Source organism: Podarcis liolepis (assembly GCF_965112155.1).
Source record: "Podarcis liolepis genome assembly, chromosome: 2".
In the NCBI taxonomy this organism is placed as follows: Eukaryota; Metazoa; Chordata; class Lepidosauria; order Squamata; family Lacertidae; genus Podarcis; species Podarcis liolepis.
This window is the reverse complement of record NC_139555.1, coordinates 122,719,095-122,742,386: the sequence shown is the minus strand read 5'-3', so window position 1 is coordinate 122,742,386 and position 23,292 is coordinate 122,719,095. Positions and strand designations below refer to the sequence as shown.

Genomic DNA, 23,292 nt, shown 5'->3' with positions numbered 1-23,292 from the left:
TATTTATTTCACTGGATTCATATACCACTTGATTGTAATAAAATTAAAGTAGGTTACAAAAGAATAAAATGGTGAAATTAATTAAGTTCAAGGGCAGATGAAAACAACACTGAAAAACAACATGTCAACATTCTGCATGTCTGGGTGGGCAATTGCATTAGAGAACCATCTGAATTGTCTCTTCACTGGGATCAGTGTTTTCACAAGGCACCAAAAAGAGTGCAGTGAAGGCATCTACCTGATGTTTTGCTTGCTGTTTATTCCCTTGTGAGTTTCAGACTTCCTATTCTAATTTTTCACATTACCTGTTATTCTTATTTGAACTTCCTTCTCATTTGGATCACTCTGGATCCTGCATTCATCTTCCAAAACTTCCCACCTTAATCCCCAGAAGCCATTTCCTTGACTCATCCTCCTGACACCCCACTTAATATTTTGGTTAAATTGTGAAAACAGAGGGCATTTATTAAGCTTTTAAATAGTTAGAGCTTGTGGAAATTTCAGCAAGATGCAATCTGAGCTTAGGAATGATCATGTTTCATTCAGTACCATTGGTTAATTGTTTTTATATGCCAATCAAATACAGTTTTCCATTTATAAATCGCTCCTTTATATTCATGAACACTTTCTTACATTTCAGTGATTGCCAAGTCCATATGGTTACATTACTTCTGTCCTTTTTTTCATTTTCTGTAAGTTTTATTAAGGTTTATAGAAGAAAATACAAAACCTGATATATATTCACATTTCTTTACCAAGCCAAGACTTTTATATAGATACAATAAAGACACAGAAAGGGAGAAGGAATAAAGAAGGAAAAAGAAAGAAATGTTTTAAAGAATAGAAAAGAAGTTTTAAAAGAAAGATCGATGAATAAGATTCAGAAAGAAAACTTCTGATTCTTCATCGCTTCATCATACAAAACAATATTTACTTCATCCAATTGACTATAAACCCCACAAAGCCATTTTTATAAACAAACATTATGTTCAATCCTCAAATCCAGGTGTCTTTTTTTCTCGTAAAATGTCTATGAGAAGTTACCAATCTTTAACCACTGTTCACATTAATTTTCCTTTGCTTAAACATGTCAGTTTACCATCTCAGATAAGTCTGTTAGTTTTAATAGTCATTCTTCCATTGTTGGTAATGACGTGTCCTTCTATCTGTGTGCATATAAAAGTCTCACAGACACATATATTACAAGGTTGCATAGTCTTTTCGTAATTATATATCCATACATCCCAGCAGGAAGATTTCTGGTGTCATTATTCTAAATGAATATTTCCAATTTATTTTATTTTTGTCTGACTCTGGACAAGTATGTGAGCTTTATTACTACTATGCTGAACATAAAGGGTTAAAACTGAATACTTTAAGACTCAGGTACCATCTTTAGATGTTCTTGTCAGGTAATCTTTTGTATTCAGATCAGGCCTCAATACAATAATATAACATTTTGGCATGAAGATGCAGCCCAGAAGCCCAGCACTGGAGGCTAAGATAGAGAAAACCTGCACAGCTACCATGTATTTCCCCTTGGTGCTCTGGTAGGTGGGCACAAAGGACACCCAAACACTGCAGAAGACCAGCATGCTGAAGGTGATCAGCTTAGCTTCATTGAAGGCTCCAGGAAGCTTCCTGGCTAGGAAAGCCACCGTGAAGCAGATGGCAGACAGGAAGCCCATGTAGCCAAGGGAACCATAAAACATGGCAGCAGACCCTTCATTACATTGCAGGATGATCTGCCCAGGTTGGGAGCACATGTCAGAGTCTGGGAATGGGGGAGAGGTTCCCAACCAGATAGCACAGATGATTACTTGGACACTGGAACAGGAAAGGACAATGGAGTTGGCCAGACTCTTCCCCAGCCATCTCCTCACTTTGTTCCCTGGCTTTGTGGCCAGAAAGGCCAGGACCACAGTGATTGTTTTAGCCAACACAGAAGAGACGGCAACTGAGAAAATGATGCTGAAGGCTGTTTGTTGGAGAAGGCAGGTCACTTTCCTTGGCCGGCCAATGAACAGGAAGGAGGACAAAAAGGAAAGCAGGAGGGAGATGAGGAGGATGAAAGAGAGGTCCCGGTTGTTGGCTTTGACTATTGGAGTTTCTAGGAATTTAAGGAAGATTCCTAGCACACAGCCTGTGGTGATGGAAAAGAAGAAGGCAAAGGAAGCCAGGAGGATCCCCAAAGATTCTTCATAGGCCAGGAAAGTGATAACTTTGGGAACACATTGAACTTGACCCTTGTTTGGATACTGATCTTCTGGACATTTGGTGCAGTGTTTTGCATCTGAGGGGGAGAAAAGGGGTGCCTTAGCATCATTTACATCCATTACTATCTTTGTTCTATTGCATTTTGAAAAAATATGCTGAAGTCAGGAGGCAAGAATGTGCAATAAGGAATGAACAACATTGGTTTCTTAATTGGCGTATTGTACCATTCCTATCCCCTCAGGTGACAGGGGTGGCACATAATTTTTTCCTCAAAATTTATTGCCAGAAATTTCTTGTGACGTAGATAAAGATGAAAGGCAGTGACTGTCCGCCAGAGATGCTTCTGGTGTCTTGATTGTACAGCTTTTGCAAATGCTGAAGACACACCTCTTTACCTTGACCCTTGACATTTGTGGTGTTTTATTTTGTGGGGGTAACTGTTCTACTAAACAATTCAAAGTGTTGGTGCTGACCTTTAAAGCCCTAAATGGCCTCGGTCCAGTATACCTGAAGGAGCGTCTCCACCTCCATCGTTCTGCCCTGACACTGAGGTAATAATAATAATAATAATAATAAATTTTATTTATATCCCGCCCTCCCCAGCCGAAGCCGGGCTCAGGGCGGCTAACAACACTAAAATAGTGCAACATTATAAAACATCATAAGAATTAATTAAAATCAAATTAAAATCCAGAGGTCCAGCGCCGAGGGCCTTCTGGTGGTTCCCTCGCTGCGAGAAGCCAAGTTACAGGGAACTGGGCAGAGGGCCTTCTCGGTAATGGCACCCGCCCTGTGGAACGCCCTCCCACCAGATGTCAAAGAGAAAAATAACTAACAAACTTTTAGAAGACATCTGAAGGCAGCCCTGTTTAGGGAAGCTTTTAATGTTTAATAGGTTATTGTATTTTAGTGTTTTGTTGGAAGCTCCCCAGAGCGGCTGAGGAAACCCAGCCAGATGGGCGGGGTATAAATAAATTATTATTATTATTATTATTATTATTATTATTATTATTATTATTATTCCCTGTTCCACCTGAAATGGATTCATTTAATATAAATTATATATCTGGCCACTGAATTTTAAAACAGGGGAATAGCCCACAGTTCGCTTCCTTGAGGCCATTTGTTTCAACCTACTTCCTGTAATTTAAGAAGGTGATTAAAAATAGAGATGTCAAGAAATGATCCACATTTAAAAATATCTCTATCAGAAAATGCCTCTGAATTAATCGCTGACCTCTTTCTAGTTCTCCCTTGGAGTCACCCACCTTCCCAAGTGGAGATGGTCCCTTCCATACATGGAGCACAACCATAGCAGCAAACTGCCTCTCCTTCTTGAACTACCTTGGCGTATCCCGGGCGACAGCTTTCAGTGCACCTGGAGCGAGGCCTGGTCTAATCATAAAGAGAAGATGCTGCGTTAAAGGGACAATAAAGGAAGTATTTGTGTCCACAGAGTTCACTTACAGAGTTTGGAAATGACCCTACAGGATCTCTTGTCCTTCTTATCTATCACTTTTTTCAGGGAACCACTTTTTTTTTTTATAAAATTTTTATTGATTTTACAACATTTTTAAGAAAAACAAACAAACACTAAAAATGACAAACATACACGTATAATTTCAAACATATTTTCATAAACCTCTTTTCTTGGACTTCCCCATACCCCCCCTCTCTGCATCCCAATGTCCATAATTCAACTAGCAACTCCCAATTGTTACTTTCCAATCTCTATCATCTTAGTCCTCTTTTATAATCTAGCCTTGTATCCCTGTACCCTTTTGCTTCTGGAAACCACAACATTTTAGCATTCCTTAAGTTTATAGTAGTCCTTAAGATAGCTTTTAAATTTTTTCCACTCTTCTTCCACCGTCTCTTTTCGTTGGTCACGGATTCTGCCTGTCATCTCGGCCAGTGTCATATAGTCCATCACTTTCATCTGCCATTCTTCCACAGTGGGTAAATCTTGTGTCTTCCAATACTTTGCGATGAGTATTCTTGCTGCTGTTGTAGCATACATAAAAAAAATTCTATCTTTCTTTGTCACCAATTGGCCGACAATGCCCAAGAGAAAGGCCTCTGGTTTTTTAGGAAAGGTACATTTAAGTACCTTTTTCATTTCATTGTAGATCATTTCCCAGAAGGCCTTAATCTTCGGGCATGTCCACCAAAGGTGATAAAAGGTACCTTCAGTCTCTTTACACTTCCAACATTTATTATCGGGCAAATGATAAATTTTTGCCAGCTTGACTGGGGTCATGTACCACCTGTATACCATTTTCATAATGTTTTCCTTTAAGGCATTACATGCCGTAAATTTAATACCGGTGTTCCATAACCATTCCCAGTCAGCTGACATAATGTTATGTCCAACATCCTGAGCCCACTTGATCATAGCCGATTTAACTGTTTCATCCTGTGTGTTCCATTTCAACAGCAAGTTGTACATTCTAGATAAATTCTTAGTATTGGGTTCTAACAGTTCGGTTTCTAATTTTGATTTTTCCACCTGGAAACCGATTTTCCTGTCCTGTTTAAAAAATTCCATTATTTGACGATATTGGAACCAATTTTCTACTTTATGCTTCAATTTCTCCTGACTTTGTAGTTTGAACTTATCTCCATCCTGTTCTAAAATTTCCCAATACTTCGGCCATCCGACCTCCATATTGAGTTTCTTCACTGCTTTAGCCTCCACTGGTGACACCCATCTAGGGGTTTTATTTTCCAATAGATCTTTATATCTTATCCAAACATTAAACAATGCTTTTCTAACAATATGATTTTTGAAGGCACTGTTAACTTTATTATACCAAAGATATGCATGCCAACCAAAAGCATTATTAAAACCTTCCAGATCCAAGATGTCTGTGTTCTCGAGGAGCATCCATTCTTTCAGCCAGCAAAAAGCTGCTGCCTCATAGTACAATTTTAGGTCCGGCAGGGCAAAACCCCCTCTTTCTTTAGCATCTGTCAATATCTTAAATTTAATTCGGGGCTTTTTGCCCTGCCAGACAAATTTCGAAATGTCTTTGTGCCACCTCTTAAAACATTCCATCTTGTCGAGAATCTGCAAGGTCTGAAACAGAAATAACATTCTAGGCAATACATTCATTTTAATTACTGCAATTCGGCCTAACATTGACAATTTCAAATTTGACCATATTTCTAGATCTTTTTTAATTTCTGACCAACATTTTTCATAGTTGTCCTTATACAAATTCACATTCTTAGATGTTAAGTAAACCCCTAGGTATTTCACCTTCTTTACCACAGTCAAACCTGTTTCCTCTTGAAATTTCTCCTTTTCCATATCTGTTAAGTTTTTCCCTAAAACTTTAGTTTTTTGCTTGTTCAACTTAAATCCAGCTACCTGGCCAAACTGTTGTATTATTTCTAAAACCTTTTTCGTACTAGTGTTTGGCTCTTGCAAAGTCAATACTAGGTCATCTGCAAACGCTCTTAACTTATAATGTTTAGCTCCGACCTGCACACCTTTGACCTGCTGGTCATTTCTTATCATGTTCAGCAACACCTCCAGAACTGAAATAAAAAGTAATGGGGAAATCGGGCACCCCTGTCGTGTTCCTTTTTCTATCTTAAGTTCCTCAGTCACAACATTGTTTACAATCAGTTTAGCTTTTTGTTCAGAATATATTGCAGCCATACCATTCTCAAAACCCTGGCCTACCCCCATCCCATGCAGATTCTTCCTCATAAATTTCCAAGAAATATTGTCAAAGGCTTTCTCCGCGTCCACAAAAATCAATACTGCTTTAGTGTTTATATTCACCTCTAGCTTTTCTAGAATGTCTATTACATTCCTTACATTGTCTGCCAGGTGTCTTTTAGGGAGAAAACCTGCTTGGTCCTTATGAATCTTCTCCATCAAGACTCTTTTAAATCTTTTTGCCAAAATGTCTGCAAAAATTTTGTAATCCACATTAAGGAGTGATATTGGGCGGTAGTTCTTGAGTTGGGTCTTTTCAGTCTCTGACTTTGGTATGAGTGAAATATATGCCTCTTTCCACGATTCAGGTGCCCTTTTTCCCTCCAGGATCTCATTACAAACTTCTCTTAGTGGTTGAGTCAGCCATTCCTTCAGCGATTTGTAGTATCTGGAAGTCAGTCCGTCCGGTCCCGGAGATTTGCCCAGTTGCATATTCTGAATGGCAGCCTCTATCTCTTGTTCTGAGATTCTCTGGTTCAAGTCCATCTTACTTTGATGAGAGATGTTTTGTAATCCATGTTTTCCAAGGAATTTGTCTATATCTTCTTCATTTTGCGGGCCTTGAGTGTAGAGTTTTTTGAAATAACTTAAGAAGCAATTTCTAATTTCATTAGGTTTAGATATATTCTTTCCATCCACCTCTAGGCTTGTAACTGTATTTAGTTTCTGCCTTTTCTTCAGTTGCCATGCCAAAAGTTTGCCACATTTATTTGCTGATTCAAAAGTCTTTTGCTTCATTTGCTTTATCTTCCATTCAATCTCTTGGTTCATCAATTCCATATATTGTGTTTGATATAACTTGATCTCTCTTAAAATGTCCTGAGATTTTGGTTTTGTTCTTAATTTTCTCTCTCCTTCCTTTATCATTTCCAAAATCTTCTCTTTTTTCTCATTTTGTTTTTTCCTCTTTATTGAATTTTGTTGAATCAAAAATCCTCTCATAACCGCTTTACTTGCGTCCCAGATCACTCTTTTCTCCACGTCGGTCCTCAAATTTATTTCAAAATAGTCTTTTAAGGTCTTTTGGGCCTTCGTGAGAATCTCCTTATCTCGAAAGAGGGTGTCATTCATTCTCCATCTAAATTGACCAGTTATTGTGAGTTTCATCTCCATCTTCACGGCGTTATGGTCGGAGCAAGTTTTTGGGCAGATTTCCACTTTCTTAATCTTTGGGGCCATTCCACTAGTAACCCAGATTTGGTCGATTCTGGTCCAGGTCGTCATTGCTTGGGAGAAGAAAGTTCCCTCTCTCTCCAGAGGGTTCCTTGTTCTCCATATGTCTATCAAGTCCATATTTTCTGTCATTTCGAAAAAAGTCTTAGGGAGTCTCCCTTCCTTGCTAACTGTTAGTCTTTGTGCCTTGTCCATGTTGGTGGAGACCACGCCATTCATGTCTCCCATGATTATCATATTGTAATCCAGATAGTCAGTGAGGGTTTCATGGAGTCTCTTAAAAAAGTCAGATTTGCCTTCATTTGGTGCATAAATTCCAACCACTAGAAGTTTTTCTCCTTGTATTTGTATCTCCACTGCCAGATATCTCCCTTGTTCGTCCTTGAATATCATTTTTGGAGCCCATTTCTCCTTCACGTATATTACAACTCCTCTCTTCTTAACTTTGTCTGATGAAATAAATTCTTGTCCTAGCCTTTTATTTATAAGTAATCTCCTGTGGGCTCTGGTTATGTGAGTTTCTTGTAGGCATATCAAGTCCAGTTGTTCTCTATTCAATATATGAAATACTTGTCTTCTCTTCAAAGGCCCGTTGAGCCCATTACAGTTCCAACTAAGGAATTGCAGAGCCATCTTGCTATTTTCCTAAGGCTCCTCCAACAGCTCCAAGTTGTTGCTCTTCTTCTAATGGTGGTGGTTTTTGTCCAATCGAGAGATTCAGGATATCCAGTGCTCTCCTCTGTTCTGCAAGTACGTCCACAGTCCCCTTCTGTAGGTCCTCCTGGTATCTTGCCAAAAATTTGTCTTTATCTTGAATTGTCTTTATTTTCACCTTCTTTGCCTTGTAGTCAAATGACAGTCCTTGTGGGAATTCCCACCTGAAACGGATAGAATTTTTCTTTAGCAAAAGAGCTAAGTCCTTGTAGAAGTTTCTTAAGTCCAGAATGTATTTTGGGATGTCTTTGAAGATCTGTACCGCTGAATTTCCGATTTGCAAGGCCTTTTCAAAGTGTAGTCCTAATATTTTGTCTCTTTCCTCCTTGGATCTGAGTGTGATCAAGCAGTCTCTCGGGGTCTTTCTGTCTTGCTTTTTACCCAATCTAAAGGCAGTCGTAATTTTAAATTCGTCTTCCTCGAGGTCCCAGCAATCCGCAAACTCCCGTGTCAAATATTCCACAAGGTTGTCACTTTCATTCTCCGGAATCAGTCTTAATTTTAAGTTTCTCTCTTTCCTCTGTAACTCCCACAAGGCCAAAGTTGCATCATGCTCATAGACCTTCTTGGCAATCGGCTCTAATTTCTCCTGTGTCTCTCCCGCAGTGGCTTTGGCATCTTCCGCAATTTGGCGCGTGGTGGCGTTTTCCTCCACCAATTTATTTATAGATTCTGTATTCTGGTTTAATCTTGCTGAAATTTCTGTTAATTTTAGTGTGTTCTCTGAAGTCTGTTTTGTCAAAGACTCCAGAGTTTGGTTTATCTTGAGCAGGGCGTCTGTCTCAGCTTCCATAGAGACGGCTGCTCCTTTGTCTTGTCCTGTTGTTCCTGCTGATCCGGCTGTTGCGCCTGAGATTGAGCCTCTTTTCTTTACCTGTTGCTGCTGCAGCTGTTGTTGTTGTTGTTGCTTGGTCTTGGCTCTTGTAACTATCTCTTCTTGTGAGCCACTCATGTCAAGGTCAATTCCCACGGGATTTATTCTCCCTTGGAAAATTCCACTGTCTTAGGCCGTGCCGGGCTTCACTTTATCCTCTAGAGGGAGCAAATCAAAATGGCCATAGAGCAAGATTTCCAAATACAAAAACAAAGGAGACTGTCCAAGATGTAAAAAAAGGAGATTAACACAGTCAAAGTCGATATTACTAAGAACTTGTTGCTTCAAATTGCCACAGTTGCCCAGTTTATGCTATTTCTTCTTGTATTATACAGTAGCCAGGCACTGTGGAAACTTTGTATCAAAGTATCACTTCACAGGGAAAAGTCAGTTCAGTGTGCTAAGAAGGCAGACCGTTTCATGCTTTCAAATAGGTGAGACAGCAGAGGTTTTTTACTTCCAATAGATCATGCAGTTATTGATCAAATTCACCTCCCCTCTGCCCTGCTAGCTAGAGGGGAGATCAAAGGTCTAAATGTCCGGTTTAGCTGACCAAAGAGCAGGTTTAAACGGATGCAAGTTTAGAGCTCCGTTGCTTTCGCTTTCATGCAGTCGGGGGGAGGCAGACTTCCTTTGTTTAAATCTCCCCCGTTTTTAGCCCAATTTTTAAAATTTAAAGGGTCCCGATTATTTTTCAGCTCTTACGGGAATTCAGTCCAAATTTTCTTTTCAGGAAGGAATCGGCGCTCTCCGCTTATGGCGACGCGGCTTCACTTCGCAGGCTGGGTAGCGACTCTCAGCACCGCGCTCTCTCCCGATGTCGATCCGTAGCCTTTAAAAAGGCTCTTTCACGGTACCGGGGGGCGCAAAGGTGCCCACCGAGTCTCCTTGTTCTCAGGCTTCAGCGCCTGGGATTTTAGGGGTCCCCCGCTTGCCGTAGCGGGTAAGACCCGAACTTGCGAAGCAGTCCTTCTCCGGAGCTCGGAGCTAGGACCGCCATTAAGCGCTGGCATCGACCGGAAGTCCTTCAGGGAACCACTTTTGATGCAGAATGACATGGTAGGGAAACCTCCTGGCTGTGTTTGCTTGCTTGTTCCAAAATTATATACAGTGGTACCTTGGGTTACAGACGCTTCAGGTTACATACACTTCAGGTTACAGACTCCGCTAACCCAGACATAGTACCTCGGGTTAAGAACTTTGCTTCAGGATGAGAACAGAAATCACGTGGCGGCAGCAGCAGGAGGCCCCATTAGCTAAACTGGTGCTTCAGGTTAAGAACAGTTTCAGGTTAAGAACAGTTGCAGGTTAGGTCCTTTAATTGAAGTATGGGATAGGTATAAAAACCTATTAGAACCTAAAGTACCGCACTGGTTATCTCCGTTAGAAGTTATGAGCATAAAGAAAATTAATATGAGAGGCAATTGGATCACATATGGACAATTGTTATTTAAAGAAGGGGGAAACGGAAAATGAAACCATATGAACAGGTTAAAGAATATGTATATGATTGGTTGCATTATTTTCAAATAAATGAAATGTTTAGGAAAGATATCAAAGATGGCGGTTATGCCGACAAAGATTCAAAATTTCAGGTTGAAATAATAAATAATGACCCCAAAATTCTATCCAAAATGTACAAGTTGTTGTTAGAATGGAATCTGAAAGATGAGGAAGTCAAGTCGGTAATGATATATTGGGCCAGAGATGTCGGCTATAATATACAATTTGAGGATTGGGAAAAATTATGGAAAGAAAATTTAAAATTTACAGCATGTATGACGTTAAAAGAGAATGTTATGAAAATGTTTTATAGATGGTATATAACACCAGTGAAATTAGCGAAAATGTATAAGACATGTAATAAGTGTTGGAAATGTAAAGATAAAGAAGGTTCTTTTTATCATATGTGGTGGGAATGTAAGAAAGTGAAAGGCTTCTGGGAAAGGATATACAATGAGTTGAAGAAGATTTTAAAAGATACATTTACAAAGAAACCTGAGGCCTTTCTGTTAGGAATACTAGGAAATAAGATAAAGAGAAAGGATTGTAAATTTTTCCAGTATGCAGTGACAGCAGCAAGGGTGCTACTGGCTCAGAAATGGAAACAACAGGAAATACTGACAGTGGAAGAATGGAGAATGAAGTTGTTAGACTATGCTGAGTTGGACAAATTGACTGGGAAGATTAGATACTTAAGAGACCAAAAGTTCATCAAGGACTGGGGAAAATTTGTGGAATATCTGGAAAGCATAAGTGAGGGACAGATAATGCTAGAGGGGTTTTAAAAAGCACTGCGAAAAACTGAGAAGTATTGTCTAAAGGGAAAGGAAATGAAGGGTATAAACAATGACAATACAAACTAGGGAATGCACAATTAAAATAATGACTATGGATGATTTACGGAAAAGCTGAAGGAAGTCCAGAAAAGAAACATTTTGTGAAAAATTGGATGTGAAATTAGTATGTACGTTTTGTTTTGTTGTAAAATTAATAAAAGAAAATTATAAAAAAAGAACAGTTGCAGGTTAAGAACGGACCTCCGGAACGAATTAAGTACTTAACCCGAGGTACCACTGTATCTGACCTTCCTATCACAACCTCCAAGTGTCCCGATTTTCCAAGGACAGTGCCAAAATTACGAAAGTCTGATTTATCCTGGAATGTCCTAATTTCCCCTGCCAGTGCCACCGCTCCTGATCTCAGGGAAGAGGATGAGTCGGTGCTTATTCTGAGTGGCGGTGGCAGTGAGGGAGCATCCTGCTGCCTCTCTGTGGCCTTTCCATGGCTGCCTCTGCCAGCATCCTCCCTTTGGCAGCTCATAGTGGCTTCTGAAGAGCAGGCGAGGAAGAAAGGCTGCCACCACTGAGGCCCAGCCCTGTGTGATGCGCTGGCTCTTGCTGCAGGTAGAGAGGGTGGAGGTGCCCTGGGAAGGAAGGAAGTGGAAGTGGAGAGGAGCACAAATACTCATAATACTCATAAAAGTATTATGTGTATTATACAAAAGTATTATACATAAAAGTATTATGTGTATTATACAAAAGTATTATACAAAAGCCCTGTGTGATGTGCTGGCTCTTGCTGCAGGTAGAGGGTGGAGGTGCCCTGGGAAGGAAGGAAGTGGAAGTGGAAGTGGAGAGGAGCACAAATACTCATAATACTCATAAAACATCAAACATTAAAAACTTTCCTAAACAGGGCTATTGTCAGATGTCTTCTAACAGTTAGATAGTTGTTTATTTCCTTGACATCTGATGGGAGGGCATTCCACAGGGCAGGCGCCACTACCGAGAACATTTCCTGTAACCTCACTTCTCACAGGGAGGAAACCGCCAGAAGGCCCTTAGAGCTGGACCTTAGTGTCCGGGCAGAACAATGGGGGTGGAGATGCTCCTTCAGGTATACTGAAGTTTAGGGCTTTAAAGGTCAGCACCAACACTTTGAATTGTGCTCGGAAACGTACTGGGAGCCAATGTAGGTCTTTCAAGACCGGTGTTATATGGTCTCGGCGGCCGCTCCCAGTCACCAGTCTAGCTGCCGTATTCTGGATTAGTTGTAGTTTCTGGGTCACCTTCAAAGCCCCACAAAGAGCGCATTGCAGTAGTCAAAAAGAAATGCTTTGTGAGTCCATGTCTAATCTTGCCCCTTTCTAAAATGTATTTATTGGTGTGTGTGTGTTTCTTTTTGTAAATCTACCAAAGAGTAAAATAAACTAAAACATGGATTAAGGGGTTTTCTCATGACGGTGGAGGGTGTGTGCTGTGTCCTGTTGGGTGGAGACAAAGATAGGGGGGTTGAGAAGGGCCTGTTGGAGGGGAGTGAGACATGTCCCTATTTGCATCAAAGTAGAGAACAAAAGATACAAAAACAATATAGCAATCCAAGACTGCAATAAGCAAACACACTTACGAAGAGGAGCAGCTAAACAAGCCATCACCTGAAGAAGTTGACTTTAAAATGCCTTCTGAAATAATAATAATAATAATAATAATAATAATAATAATAATAATAATATCGTTATTATACAAAAGAGTTCTGATTTGCTATATGAGGGGGCCTGCAGGTTCCAACCACTGTTCTACCTATTCAAAAGGACTTACGCCCGGATAAGTGTGCCCCGGGTTACGGTTGAACTTCCCTCGGAACTACTCGACAGGTTATTCGAGCTCAACACTTACCATGTGGCTTAAGTTGTTTCCTACCTTGTTACTACCCTTGGGCCACACAATGGCTTCTGAATTAATGGTGAACTTGAAATAAGTAGGTGTCTCTTTCTCTATACTCCCAACTTTCACTCTAAAACAAGACTTATTGGGAAGCATGACCCAGTTCTCAATATCATAGTTGCCTGGGAGCTCCCCATTCTTGTCCAGTCTGAGGCTGCCCATGGAAGTGTTCAAAAACTGGATTTCTCTTAAGAAAGGATGAAGCTGAAATGGCAGGGAAAACACCAGCATTAAGGAAATAGAAAACCGTGTTGAATATCTCAGCCCTGAGATATATCTTATTATTTATCCCACCTGACTGGGATGCCCTAGCCACTATGGGGAGCTTCCAACATATATAAAAACATAATAAAAATTACATGTTAAATTTCGCTATACAGAACTGCCTTCAGATGTCTTCTAAAGGTTATATGGTTACTCATTTCCTTGACATCTGACGGGAAGGTATTCCACAGAGTGGGTGCCACTACCAAGAAGGCCCTCTGCCTGGTTCCCTGCAGCTTCACTTCTCACAGTGAGAAGGCCCTTGGTGCTGCATCTCACAGTGGGAGTGGAGATGCTCCTTCAGGTATACTAGGCTGAGGCCACTTACAACTTGCATCTCTCTCAGGGCACCAGAGCGCAAGAACTAGATGGTAGGGGAGTGTTCTGTCATAACCAGAATAGGCAGAAAGGTTTACCTCCACCACAAGTGTCACTATTTAGATTTTCGTACAAAGTGGGCAAAACAAAAAAAGAATATCTGACTACCAAATTTGATTCCAGAGATGGGAAAGAAAGGAAACAGCAAAGGAAAGGAAATACCTGCCCTGTAAAACTGGCTAAAATTTATAAACTAAAATTGAATCTGTGTTGGAGATGTAGGGATCCTTATATCATGTATGGTGGGGATATGATAAAATTTAAAAAAATGGGGAAATATACATGAGGAACTGAAAAAAATGTTTAAAACAACACTTGGTAAGAAGCCGGAAACATTCCTTGTAGGAATTATAACAAATGAGATCTCATAAGACATGAAGAGAATCTTTTTATATGCAACAGCTGCCGCAAGGTTATTGATTGCAAAAAAATTGGAAATCAGAAGAAGTACCAACATTGAAAGATTGGCAATATAATTTTTTTTGAAATGATTTAATTAGCAAAAATGATGGCAACAATTAGAATGCAATCTAATCAAAATCTCAAACCAGAATGGAAATGTCTAGAAGAATACATGACCAAAAGATGCTCCAACAAGAACTTATTGATATGTATAGACTGATTTCACAAAGTTAAGTCAAGTTAAGCTAAGCACATACATAAGATTGAATGCTTAATTATTAAGATACAGAATTACAATCTCAATAATAAAGTTACAAATAATAACAAGGAAGTCACGCACGGGTGAAGGGAAGACATAGGGCAAGAAATAAGAAATGGATAAATGTTGGTACATAATGAAATGTGACAATGTGAATTTACGAATATAATTTATATGTATCAATATGTAAAGATTTCATATATGTATTGCAACATTAATAATAAATAAATTAAGTGGGGGAGGAAATACCTGCCATGGCTGCAGCCTTAGATGTTCCAACCTGTCTCCTCCACTTGCCATCAGCATGACCTTAGATCTGGATGAATAGGCAGCATTCAAAGCCTGAGCCACAGCTTCGACACTGAAGTAAGTGATGTAGCTGTCTTGAGACAGGGCTCTCTGCAGCTCCTCTTCAGGCACCATCTCCAGTTTCTCATTCTCTGTGCATCTTGTCCGACCTTTTACAGCCAACAAATGCTTTGAATAGAAACAATGGAATGCTTCACTCCAAAACTGTTTAAGAAGGACAGAATCTGGTTTATAGAATTGATATTCTTTCTTTATTGGGGGCTTCATGACAAAGGCGAAAGAGCCATGGATGTACTGGAAGTAATCAGGAGGAAAAGAAAAATTCAAATTAATGTCCTGAAAATTTGTTGAGATCCAGACTTTTGCCCCAATTTGTTCCTCCAGTTTTCTTTGTAGTATCATGATGGTTACCCATGCCAAGTGAGTGTTTTCATAGTAAACAAATACATTGACTTGTCTCCATTTGGCAAAGGGTTCACTCTGGATGAGCTTTTCTCCTGTATACTTTTCTGGTAGTCTTTTTAACAAGGCAATGCAAATTTGATGGCTGATCAGCAGAGGAGTCAAGGCACTCAAGAACCTTTCACCGTTGTCATTGTCTGAAACAAAGAGGCCAATCCACGTCCATCCGAAATAGAGGAGGAACTTGACAATCCCCCAGCACTGAGTTTCTTCTCTGGGGAGTATCTGGTAGAGAAACGGGAACTCTCTTTTATCATCAAGAAGTTGAGTAACCAAGCCAAAACTGATCTAGTGAGGAAAGGAAGAGATTGGTGTTTTATATTGCTTCCAGGATAATGAACAGATATTTAGTAACCTGACATTATTATTATCATTGTAATACACAATTTGTCCTGGTTGGTCTGGCTGGAGTTGTAGGCTGAAAGATTTGGATGTGCAAAATAACAAAAGCATTCTGGGAAATGACACCTGACCCGACCAGAGACGAATGGTTGGTGAAGATGATGGACTATGCCAAAATGGTGAAAATGACAGGAAAATCAGAAACCAGGAAGATAGAAACTTTAATAAGGAATGGGGGGATAGAAGTTACTTAAGAGAATACTGTAAACAACTAAAAACTTTGACAGGATTGTAGTGCACAGTGGTACCTCCATGAAAACCATGGAGAGGTAGAGGAAAGTCTAAGGATTCAGGGAATCCTAAATGTTGATGATTATGATTAATGTTTGAATTCAAATGCCCAGTGTAAAACTGAATTTAAAAAGGGAGCTGGGCATGTTTAGCCTGGAGAAGAGGAGGTTAAGGGGTGATATGATAGCCATGTTCAAATATATAAAAGGATGTCACATAGAGGAGGGAGAAAGGTTGTTTTCTGCTGCTCCAGAGAAGCGGACATGGAGCAATGGATCCAGACTACAAGAAAGAAGATTCCACCTAAACATTAGGAAGAACTTCCTGACAGTAAGAACTGTTCGACAGTGGAATTTGCTGCCAAGGAGTGTGGTGGAGTCTCCTACTTTGGAGGTCTTTAAGCAGAGGCTTGACAACCATATGTCAGGAGTGCTCTGATGGTTTTTCCTGCTTGGCAGGGGGTTGGACTCGATGGCCCTTGTGGTCTCTTCCAACTCTATGATTCTATGATTCTATGAAATTATATTAAAAAAAAGAAAGATCTGGAGGGCACCAGAAGAAGAAGAGTTTGCATTTGGTATCCTGCCTTTCACTCCCTTTAAGGAGTCTCAAAGCAGCTAACATTCTCCTTTCCCTTCCTCCCCCACAACAAACACTCTGTGAGGTGAGTGGGGCTGAGAGACTTCAAAGAAGTGTGACTGGCCCAAGGTCACCCAGCAGCTGCATGTGGAAGAGCAGAGACTTGAACCCTGTTCACCAGATTACAAGACTACTGCTCTTAACCACTACACCACACTGGCTCTCACCAGGTGGGTGAAGGTTGAAAGTAAGATCCCTGGATCCAGTCATGCTATTGTTTAGCTGTTTAGTCATGTCCGACTCTTCATGACCCCATGGACCAGAGCACGCCAGGCCCTCCTGTCTTCCACTGCTTCCCGCAGTTTGGTCAAACTCATGCTGGTAGCTTCGAGAACACTGTCCAACCATCTTGTCCTCTGTCGTCCCCTTCTCCTTCTGCCCTCCATCTTTCCCAACATCAGGGTCTTTTCCAGGGAGTCTTCTCTTCTCATGAGGTGGCCAAAGTATTGGAGCCTCAGCTTCAGGATCTGTCCTTCCAGTGAGCACTCAGGGCTGATTTCCTTAAGAATGGATAGGTTTGATCTTCTTGCAGTTGACTTACGCTATATAGCCAAGGCTCCCCCCCCCCGCCAGAACTCATCAGAGCTCAGCTCCAGCACCTCTCAGGTGGGTGCCATTGCCATTCTAAGAAAACAAGGGAGAAGTTAATGGTGAGCTCCAACACCTCTTTTCTAGAAAAATAGCACTGGCTATAGCTAAGCATTATCTAATTTGGGGGGTTCTGTCTCGACTTCACTGGAAAGAAAGTGGAATTTTCTGCAGTTGAACTTCTCTGCCCCTCCAGGCCCCACCCTTCATACCTGTGGGATTTTGTAGACGCCTGACAAGGCTGAAATCTGTTTTGAGTTTACAGAATTGCCCCCTTCAAGAACAGCCAAAAGGTTATTCTGTCTTCCACAGTGGTAGTTGGGAATATTGATTTCCCCGCCTGCGACCAGGTCTAGCAAGGCATCAGAAGTGATCCTGGCATCAAAATAGTTATCATAGAGGTTGTAGCCCAGGGTGATGTTGGGTAAGAGCCTGGGATCACTGTTGATCTCCTGAACGGTGAACAGGAAGGACAAGATGTGCCAGTAGAACTTTTGCGTTGCTCTGTAATAAAAAGTTACGTTAAAAAGTGTAAAGCTGCTATTCGCCAGTACATGAAAACAAAATGTCACATCTTTTGTTTTATCAATCTAAGGGCTTTTCTGGGCAATATATAACTCTGAACAATGTGGGCACAAAAATGCCCCTTTGAGTGCTCAGTTTGTGTTCTAGAAAGGGAATAAGGATGCAATCCCAAACCCACTTGCCTGGCAGGAAACCCTGTTCAATCATTCAGACTTATTTCTCATGGATTGATTGCACTGTAAGTCAGTAAATATCACTTTCAGCCCAGCAAATTGTGAGCGGTTGAGTCCTTTGGTTTAAAAATAAAAAGATATCACGAGGCCAGAAGGACTACATTTGCTCTAACTTTGAGTCTCCTTTGTGCAAGTGAAGTCAACAGTCAGCAGAAAGTGGGCTGATACTCAGACCCAAATATATTCACCAGATGCATTGCACTTGCCTAAGCATGCAATGGGGGGGGGTGTTGTCTCAAACAGGAGAAAATTTTGTGCAACACGCATAGATAAGCTATGGAACTCACACCAACCTGGATGGCCTTAAAAGAGAATTAGACAAATTCACAGAGGAAATGGTTCTTCTGCTCAAATCCTGCTTTCTGGTTGCTCCCATCTGGTTGGCCATTGTGAAGAGTTTGGATTTGATATCCCGCTTTATCACTACCCTAAGGAGTCTCAAAGCGGCTAACAGTCTCCTTTCCCTTCCTCCCCCACAACAAACACTCTGTGAGGTGAGTGGGGCTGAGAGACATCAGAGAAGTGTGACTAGCCCAAGGTCATCCAGCAGCTGCAGGTGGAGGAGGGGGGAAGCGAACCCGCTTCACCAGATTACGAGTCCACCACTCTTAACCACTACACCACACTGGTGAGAGCAGGATACTGGAATATATGGAATATATGGGCCCCCGTTGGCTGATCCAGGACTATTTCAAACTGAGGAACATTTTTTTAAAAAAATAAAAAATCACATCCCCTCCCACATTATCAGCACAAAATACTTTGTAACTAACACATCAATGAGCACTGGCTGAACTCTCACACTCCCTTCCCCTCTCTCCAAATGTTCAGTTGTACAATGCATGCAGATCTTCTTGCTATAGAATACATATAATCCACACACACATAACTTCCAACATTTCTCCAATGAAAATAGGGACGACCATTATTAGTAGTATTATTAGTATTATTAGTATTAGTTTTAGTATCATTATATTTATAAAATGACTGGGTTGCCCCAGCTACTCCGGGCAGCTTTCAACCTATATAAAAACACGGCAAAAGTTTTTAAACTTCCCTATACAGGGCTGCCTTCAGATGTCTTCTAAAGGTTGTATAGTTACTTATCTCCTTGGCTCGGGGTCGGATAATTCCATACTCTCTAGCATTTCTCTGATGAAAATTGGGACATCCTAAGGAAAAGTGGGACACTCCTGGGTCAAAACAGAAACTGAGACGTCTTGTGTAAATCCAGGACTTTCCCTGGAAAACAGAGACACTCGGATGGTCTGCACTCATTCAACCACACTTGCAACCTTTGTATTAGGTAGTAATGCTGGTGATCATGGAGAAAGCTGAAATAGGGACTGTTTCCCTTGTAAATAGGAACACCTGGAGCAGAGCATGCAGAAACAAAGACACCCACCTGCACCTACTAACTTACCGCCTAACCTTCATTAATGGGGGTTGGGAAAAGTTGTATGGATGAAGAAGAATTTTATTTGGAGATGTGTTTCCACTGATGAGGAAGTCTCCAGGGCGGTAGTAACTGTTTACATCATTTTGATCCCTGATCAGATTCAAGGGGCATTTTGTCTTCAGGTGCCCACAGATTCCACGAGGCATTAGCAGCAAAAGTAGAAGCAGAACCACCAGAGAGATCATTCTGCCTTCTGCACCTTTCTTGTGAGTGCTCCTCTCTCCTCCTCAGCTAACTGATTAGAAGCCAAAAGCTATTGGAAGACCAAAGCTGCAGTGGCAATAAATTTATGCAAGCCTTCCCCACCCACTCACCCTTTTCCCTGCTCTAAATCTTGACTCAGTCTGATGCAAGAGATATTCCGGGTTTCAACTTTTTCCCTCCCAAGGCGCAGTGCAAAAATTAACCTCAGGCTGCCTCAGATCCTAATGTGTAGGAGACCTCCAGCAATGTCTCCCAAGCTTCAGAAATAGTAATTATAAAGGCAATAATTATAATTATTATTAATTGTAATAATTATAAAGGCAAGGCAACTCGTCCCTTCAATATCCTGGAGGCACCTGCTTGAGGGCAGGTGTAGAGCTGGAGAAAAAAATGTATTTGTGAGAAATTGCAGATGTGGCGTCAAAGTACGATGTGAGTCGGAGTGAGGGGGGAGTTTGGCCTGAACTTTGCTGAGAGAAAACTGACAGCCCTGGTTGCAAAAGAGCAACAGCCCCCTTCTAGTGTTATTCCACAGCAATTGAGAGTTCAGGAGCCTCTGATCCTAGGATTCTTTTTCAAAACCATCTAGGTTGGTAAAAGGTAAAAGGACCCCTGACCATTAGGTCCAGTCATGACCGACTCTGGGGTTGCGGCGCTCATCTCGCTTTATTGGCCGAGGGAACCGGCATACAGCTTCCGGCATACAGCTAAGCCGTTTCTGGCGAACCAGAGCAGCGCACTGAAATGCCATTTACCTTCCCGCCGGAGTGCTACCTATTTATCTACTTGCACTTTGATGTGCTTTCGAACTGCTAGGTTGGCAGGAGCAGGGACTGAGCATAGGCTGTGTGCATAGGCTGTGTGCTGGGAATATGTTTCTACTAACATGCAGAATTTGATGCTGAGCCAAGAAGGTATCTCCCAACTCCATAAGAAAGATATATTTTCTGGCACTACCCTATGGCTTGTTAGCCAGATTTCCCATTAAGTTCAATGGGACACACAGTTAAGAATTTACTGAATGGGAACCTGGACTTACTTACCTGGGAGTAAGCCCCCTGGGCCACATGCCTCAATGAAAAGAGCAGTTCATAATTCTTAATGAATTAATGGTGAGTGGATTTCTGTGGGGGATCAGAGGCTTGCATGTCTCTGAATGTCATTTGTTGGGGAACAAGACCACCAAAGGTCTTGTAGTAAAACAGAGGGGACACTTATACATGTTTGGTGGACCTGTGAAAAAATCAAAAGCTTCTGGAACACAGTATATGACGAGCTTAAAAAAATGTTTACGTATATCTTAATGAAAAACACATAAGCTTTTCTATTGGGGGAATGTACACAGGTATAGCAAGAGAAGATCAGAAAATATTCCTCTATGTCACAGGAGCAACAAGGATCCTAATTGCTAAAAACTGGGGGGTGGGGGGACTGTGCCAACAAAAAAGGAATGTCAAGACAAACTGTTAGAGTATATTGAACTGGCTAGATTAACAGAGGCAATTAGAGATCGCACTAGACAAGAGTTTCAAAAAGCATGGCGAAAATGCAGAGAATACTTCACAAAACAGTGCCCTAAAATACATACCTGTACTTGTTTTGATTAATGTCTGCAGGAGACTTTGTGGATATTTAACATAATAAGAAAAATCTTAATAATTATTTGTAAAGGAACCAGTTAAGAAGAAGAAGAAGAGGAGCAGGAGGAGGAGGAGGAGGAGTTTGGATTTGATATCCCGCTTTACCACTACCCGAAGGAGTCTCAAAGCGGCTAACATTCTCCTTTCCCTTCCTCCCCCACAACAAACACTCTGTGAGGTGAGTGGGGCTGAGAGACTTCAAAGAAGTGTGACTGGCCCAAGGTCACCCAGCAGCTGCATGTGGAGGAGCAGAGACGCGAACCCAGTTCCCCAGATTACGAGACTACCGCTCTTAACCACTACACCACACTGGCTAAATAAGGAGGCCTGATACAGGATAAAGGAAGTCTTTTATTTCGTTGTTTGTATTGTTGTATGTTATACTCACTGTTCACGTTTAATGAGGGTGGATTGTGTATTGGGGGTGGGGGGTTTATGTTATGTTGTAAATAAAATTCCAATAAAATTATTAAAATAAAAAGACCACCAAAGGTCTACTGCCCCCATGCCCTGCTTGTGAGCTTCTCAAAATGTGTGATCAGCCACTGAAATATACAGCATGCTGGAGGACTTCCGGGGTGGTGCCATCATTAATGGCGGACTCCCTCTGATCCGGAGGGACCAGCTGTACGGGAATCGGGTCTGTTCCGCTACGGCGAAGCGGGGACCCTTGAAAAAATCACAGGCAGGTGAAGCCTGTGACCGTGGGACTCGGCGGGCACCTTTTGCGTCCCCCCCAATCTGCAAAGTAGTCCGATTACGGGCTCCGGAGTGAAGCGGGGAAGTGGCGCGGTGCTGTGAGTCAACTGCTTCTTCCGTGGAGCGAAGCCGCATAGCCATTACCAGGGAGCGCTACCTTTTTCCTGTGACAATTTGGCTACAAAACAGCTACCTATGAGTAGGTTAATTTGGGAAATAAAGCAGAACAAAGAAGTAATTTGATACCGAAGCGGGGAGGCATAAACAGGAAGTCTGCCTTCCGTTCTTTGTAAATAGAGTAAAGCATTGAACTTGTAAGCTAAAACCGTGAAAGACGCTTGAAAAGGACTATTATTCTAACATCAAAACAAGCGACTTCCCCCTTGGCTGCGGGAGAGGAGGGGGGAAAGGTGTGAACTGTATTTCCCTGCAAAAAGAGAGAAAAGGAAGCTAAAATCCACCGCTTAAAACCTGGGAACGGGCTGCCAATGGACAATAAGAATGCCGTACTGAGAAATGCGCTGTTGGTGAATAGAGTACCTTTTGACAGCTAACTCTGCAAGTGAGATACAATGTTTCTGGCTGGCTTCTCCTGGTTTTAAAGTAACTGGAAAATAACTGGAATTGAAACTGTCGTCTATTTTGTGAATTGGGGGATTTAAAAAAAAAGGTTATTTATTTTAAGGCAACAACTTCTGACTGCTACTGTGTCCCCCTAGTGGAAGTTTGAAATTGTTACAATAACAACTGGGCCAGGGGAATTTTCCACTTTAAAACAAATTCTGGTCGTGGGACTGACCTTGAGGCTTATCTAGAGTGTTATGGCAAATGGAAAAGAGAAGATAGATTTGCCTCAGGAAAAAACAACGAGGTCTGGTAGATCATTTCGCCCAGAGGCTGGGCTGCAGCGAAGAGCATCAACATCTGGCCCCTCTGGCTCATCAACAGGGGCTGCATTTGTACAACCCAAACCCAAAGGAATGGCATCCGAAGATGTTTTAGCTCAGGCATTAGGCAAAATTAATGAATCTTTGGAAAAACTAAGTAAACAAGTGGCTGAAGCCTCAAAAAAATTTGATCAAAATACCACAAATATTAACAATTTGGGACAGAAGGTAAATACTAATACAGAAACTATTGAGAAATTGCTACAGGAATCTACTTTGACCCGAAAGACAGCTGATGAAGCAAAGGAAATAGCAGTTGCTGTAGAAGAGAAGATACCACCGATACACAGGCAACTTGAAGACCACAGGTCGATATTGTCTATGATTGAATTGAAGGAGAAACAAACGAATTTGAGGATCAGGGCCGTACCTGAACTTGAGAAAGACAACCTGACTGACTTTCTTATGCAAGAATTTGCAGACTTTTGGAACCCAGACTTGGAGAAGGAAGATTTTAAGATAGTGAGTGCTTTCAGGCTTGGAAGAGGAGGGAAGAAGAACAGGGTAAGAGACTGTTTGATCACCCTCTGAACAAAAGAGGAGAGAGACAAAATCTTGAGTCTGCACTTCCAGAAGACCTTGGAAATACATCAGTCAAAAGTGGAGATATTTAAAGACATTCCGAAATATCTTTTGGACCTTAGGTCCAATTATAGAGATTTGGTTGCCCTGCTGAGAAGCAACAGAATTATCCTTAGGTGGGAATTTCCCCAAGGC

The 23,292-nt window shown here is 41.3% G+C and overlaps 2 protein-coding genes across 2 annotated transcripts in view; one reads left to right on the top strand and one right to left on the bottom strand.

Annotated features, from left to right (window-relative positions):
* LOC310701103 (vomeronasal type-2 receptor 26-like) overlaps nucleotides 1-23,292 on the top strand; it is a 255,322-nt gene that overhangs the window by 25,564 nt on the left and 206,466 nt on the right. The window lies entirely within an intron of this gene.
* Nucleotides 1,383-19,270, bottom strand: LOC310700973 (vomeronasal type-2 receptor 26-like; the record flags this gene model as incomplete). The annotated part of the gene is made up of 6 exons (XM_083490930.1): nucleotides 1,383-2,293; nucleotides 3,486-3,612; nucleotides 12,911-13,138; nucleotides 14,487-15,296; nucleotides 17,081-17,372; nucleotides 19,050-19,270. The coding sequence occupies 6 exons, from the start codon at nucleotides 19,268-19,270 to the stop codon at nucleotides 1,383-1,385; spliced, it is 2,589 nt and encodes an 862-aa protein (XP_083347056.1).